Here is a 4,428-nt window from a genome sequence, read left to right on the forward strand (position 1 = left end):
ATTATTCCATTCTAATTTGTATTATAGTTATTCATAAATTATACTTGTCTCCTTAAGAGTCAAGAAAATCCATAAGACCTACTTTTGGGCACTGTTGGTCTATGTCGGAACTGCTTAAACTTTTTTCCACTCATGACCTATTTTCACCCAAGAAATTATTACATAATCCAAAGTGTATAGCTATTTGGTCTATTTTATATGTATTTTATACAAATCAAACATTTACTGATAATAAATAATAAAGAAATTTATTTCAAATGTTAAATATTAATATTAAAATATATTTATCTTTTATTAAACAAATTTGTATACTGAGATGAATATCATTGTTTACTTTTTACATAAAAAATTAATTCTTGGTGGAATATTTTATATTGCAGGATATAAGGCATTCAGAAAACTTTTACTGAACCAAATTTTTTGGTAATTTCACATTCAGTTAAGTGAATCACTAAGAGTCTAGATCCACAATTTAAGAAGATTTTATCTATATGCACTATGCAGGACTAGAATACTGATTTTTATAGAGCAGACAACTGAGGAAACTTTGTAACAACTATTTTGTTTTATGCACAAGTACAAGTTTATTTCTGTGTATATTTAAGAAGAGTGGAGGGTTCTTCAGGCATACCATCCTATGATAATTTTAGAGTTTATGAAGATAGATAATATTAACAGCTAATATCTATATAGCATTTACCAGTGCTATATACTATCCTAAAAGAATTAATTCTTATTCCATCCAAATCTCTTTATTATTATTATTCCTATTTTGCAAATGAGCAAAAAGAAACCAGCAGACGTTGAATGATTTCTTCAAGATCCTATAACTTGGAAATATCTGAGCCTGGATTTAGACTTAGTCTTACTAATTACAATTCTGGCACTCTATCCACTGTTTCATCTGGCTGCCTGAAGAAAAATGGGTACTTTAACTAAAGCAAGATGAATCAGACTCCAGAAGGGCCTTCATTCTCCATTCTGCCTTCATCATACCTAAGGAGATTTGGAAATTAGTTCTTCAATTGACAATGTATTTGTTTTTCAAGATAGCTATTCTCAGTTACTGGTGACATACAATTTGACCAAGGGAGATGACAAAAAGAAATTGGCTCAAGTTACTGCCAAATCCATAACACTGGCTTCATTTGCATGACAATTCTATTGTTCTGGGGGGTAATAAAACTATAAATATGACAGATATTTGGCTGGATTATCCATCCAAGGCAGTAGATATTATTTAAAATTGTTCACTAACATTCCTGAAGAATAGAAAGAAAGTTCATTGTTCTGCAAGGGAAAGTTCTGGTTTGTCTTAATAAAGGAACCTGGACTCAGTTTCAATTCAGTCTTGGAATCAGAAAAATATGTTCTAACAATTCTTGGAGGACTACTAAAAAGTCACATAACTTTCCTAAAAAAAATTAGTATCATGTTCAAAATGGTAAAATACTTCTTAACCCACCTATCTCACAGGATTCTTGTAATAAAAGTTCTCAATAACTCTTAAAATTCATATATATTAGAGATATATTGCTGTTTTATTATCTTTTTCAACCTGTAAATACTATTCCCCAAAATACAGAATCTTTGGAATCTAGAACTGATCTTTAAAATCTTCTAGTTCAGGGATTCTTAATCTGTCTTCTGTCCTGGACTACTTCTGATGAAGTTTGTCACCTCCTCATAATAGTTTATATAAACATTTAAATTAAAATGCACAGATCATCCACAAGGAAATATATTTATCAAAATATGTTTTTTTTTTAATTCTAAGATCTAGACTCTCTGATACACTTTCGTCTCCTCATTTAGCAAATGAGCAAGGCCACAGAGCCTTGTGATGTCTGGCACAGATTATTCTCATCATTTAATAACTGTTTCTTTTTTCTGTGCAGACAATCAAGAGATCTCCCAGAATATGGCAAACTTCAGCATGGTGACAGGATTCCTGCTGATGGGCTTTTCTGACATCTGGGAACTGCAAGTTTTATATGCCATGCTCTTCTTACTGATCTATTTGGTGGCTCTGATGGGAAATCTGCTCATTTTCACCCTCATCTCCCTTGATGAACATCTCCAATCCCCCATGTACTTCTTCCTGAAGAATCTGTCCTTTTTAGATCTTTGCTTTATTTCTACCACACTCCCTAAATCTATCACAAACTCTCTGAGTCATAGCCATTCCATTTCTTTCACAGGATGTGTACTACAATTCTTTTTAGTAATTTCCTTTGCGGGATCAGAGCTTTTTCTCCTCACAATGATGTCCTATGACCGGTATGTGGCCATCTGCCAGCCTCTACACTATGAAGTCATCATGATTAGAGAAACTTGTGTGAAGATGGCAATTGTTTCCTGGCTCGGTGGAGGTTTGTTTGGGACTCTGTATTCAGCTAGTACATTCACTTTGCCTTTCTGTAGGTCCAAGGAGATCCACCAATTCTTCTGTGACTTTCCTTCATTATTCAAACTCTCCTGCTCCAATATACATATTGGAGTAGATGTGACTTTAGCTATTGGGGTTACTTTAGGAATTCTGTGCTTTATTTCCATAGCTACCTCTTATGGTCCCATATTTTCAACTGTGCTGAAGATTCCAACTGTAGAGGGTAAGTCAAAAGCCTTCTCCACTTGCTTACCCCACCTCATTGTTCTCATTGTTTTTATTACAACAGGTATCACTGTTTATCTAAAGCCACCTCAGGAATCTGACTCTGTTCTGGATCCGTTGTTTTCTATATTCTACACAGTAGTGCCCCCAACCCTGAATCCTATAATCTATAGCCTAAGGAACAAGGACATCAAGATTTCTCTGAGGAAGCTAATAGCCTGGAAACACCTCTTATAGGGATAAATATTAAGGTCTCCATGATTATATTATTGCTTTATTTTTTTTAATGGAAATTTTAAAAAAATCAGTCATGGCCTTTCTGGTCTTACTGACTTGAAATATTTCTTATTTGTCTATGTCAAGGTCACTAGTTTTTAATTAATGATTTTCAAAACATATATATTTTATTGAATAAGTTATTTTAAAAATCCAATTAGACTCTAAAGAACATAATAAAAAATTTGTCAGCATCCATAGAAATAACTGAGAATAGAAGTATTCATAAAATAATTTTACATATATACATATATGGACATATAAATATACAGAGAGAAAGAGAGCTAGATAAATACACTTAATGGTGGCTATAACTAGGGGGTAGAAAAGGGTGAGGGAAGAAAAACAGAAATTAATATGATAATTTTGTTGTATATTTAAAAGGAATAGCAAGTTGCACCATTTCAAAATTTGTTAAGGGGCCTCCTCTATAAAACTTTTGGCTTAAAAAGAGTATTTTTCATCAATACAATGATAAACATGAATAATTAAGAGAGCAATATGGCTACAATGGAAAACTATATTGCATGACTTCAAAAATATAACTGATATATTGTTTGAGTTAGATGATGGTAGGGAAAAAATCTGCAATCCAGAATTTTAAAAAAAGTTGGAAATTAATAATCTTTTAAAAAGAACAAGGCTCGTGGCTAATATGTGAATTTCTAATTAGCATACTGCCTAAATCATACTGAGTACTTAATAAATGCTTTAGCTATTTTTTTTAACAATACACAGTAAATCTCTTCCAGAGGCACTTCAATATAAAATTCAGTATAGAAAGTATAGAAAGCATGTTACAATTTGCACCCAAACCAACCATTTTTAAAATATTCCTATAGTCCCTGTGAATTCATGATTTTTGTTCTTACAACAAATTTAGCAAGTGACAGGGTCCTTTTCCTTATTTTTTCTTTCTTTTTTTTTTTTCAACTTTGGAATGACCAGACTAGGAGAAAAGAATGAAGAGTAGACTGAATTAATGTTTCAATTTGGCCAAACTAATAGATATTGTGGAAGCTTACAGAATTCTTAATTAAAAAAAACTCCTATGTCATTTTAAACTGACTTCAATCTTATTAGGAGCTATTTTTGTTCTTTTCCCTAAATAATTGTGAATCATGTATACGTAAAAAAGATGAAACCCAAAATACTTTCACCAGAACTCACACATTCCTGAATCAGAAAAAAAAAAAAAAAAAAAACTAAAATAATGAGTTAATTTCTTTTCTCTTGGATCCATTCCATATTCTCACCCTCAGGAAAAATAAAAAAAATAAAAAATAAAATAATGAGTTAACTTCTTTTCTCTTGGATCCATTCCATATCTTTACCCTTTGTTTCCTCTTTGGGAGAGAAAAAAAAGTTAGTATTTGGTTGGAATTCCTTTGAGCATCCCAATTTAGCCCTGAAAGGCTTTGAGAACTAAATTAAAGATTGAACTTTTTTTAATCACAGAATGTTAACTTATTTCTATTTCAAATGAACATTACATATCCATAGATATATACACATATATATAAATATGTATATACATA

General features: G+C 31.6%; 1 protein-coding gene across 1 annotated transcript; it reads left to right on the forward strand.

Annotated features, from left to right (window-relative positions):
* Positions 1-1,890: 1,890 nt before the first annotated feature.
* On the forward strand, positions 1,891-2,851 carry LOC127561487 (olfactory receptor 14A2-like). Its single transcript, XM_051996714.1, has one exon. It carries the CDS (start codon positions 1,922-1,924, stop codon positions 2,849-2,851), a length of 930 nt encoding a protein of 309 aa, XP_051852674.1. The 5' UTR covers positions 1,891-1,921.
* The last annotated feature ends 1,577 nt before the right edge of the window (positions 2,852-4,428 follow it).

This window comes from Antechinus flavipes, chromosome 4 (genome assembly GCF_016432865.1).
Source record: "Antechinus flavipes isolate AdamAnt ecotype Samford, QLD, Australia chromosome 4, AdamAnt_v2, whole genome shotgun sequence".
In the NCBI taxonomy this organism is placed as follows: domain Eukaryota; kingdom Metazoa; phylum Chordata; class Mammalia; order Dasyuromorphia; family Dasyuridae; genus Antechinus; species Antechinus flavipes.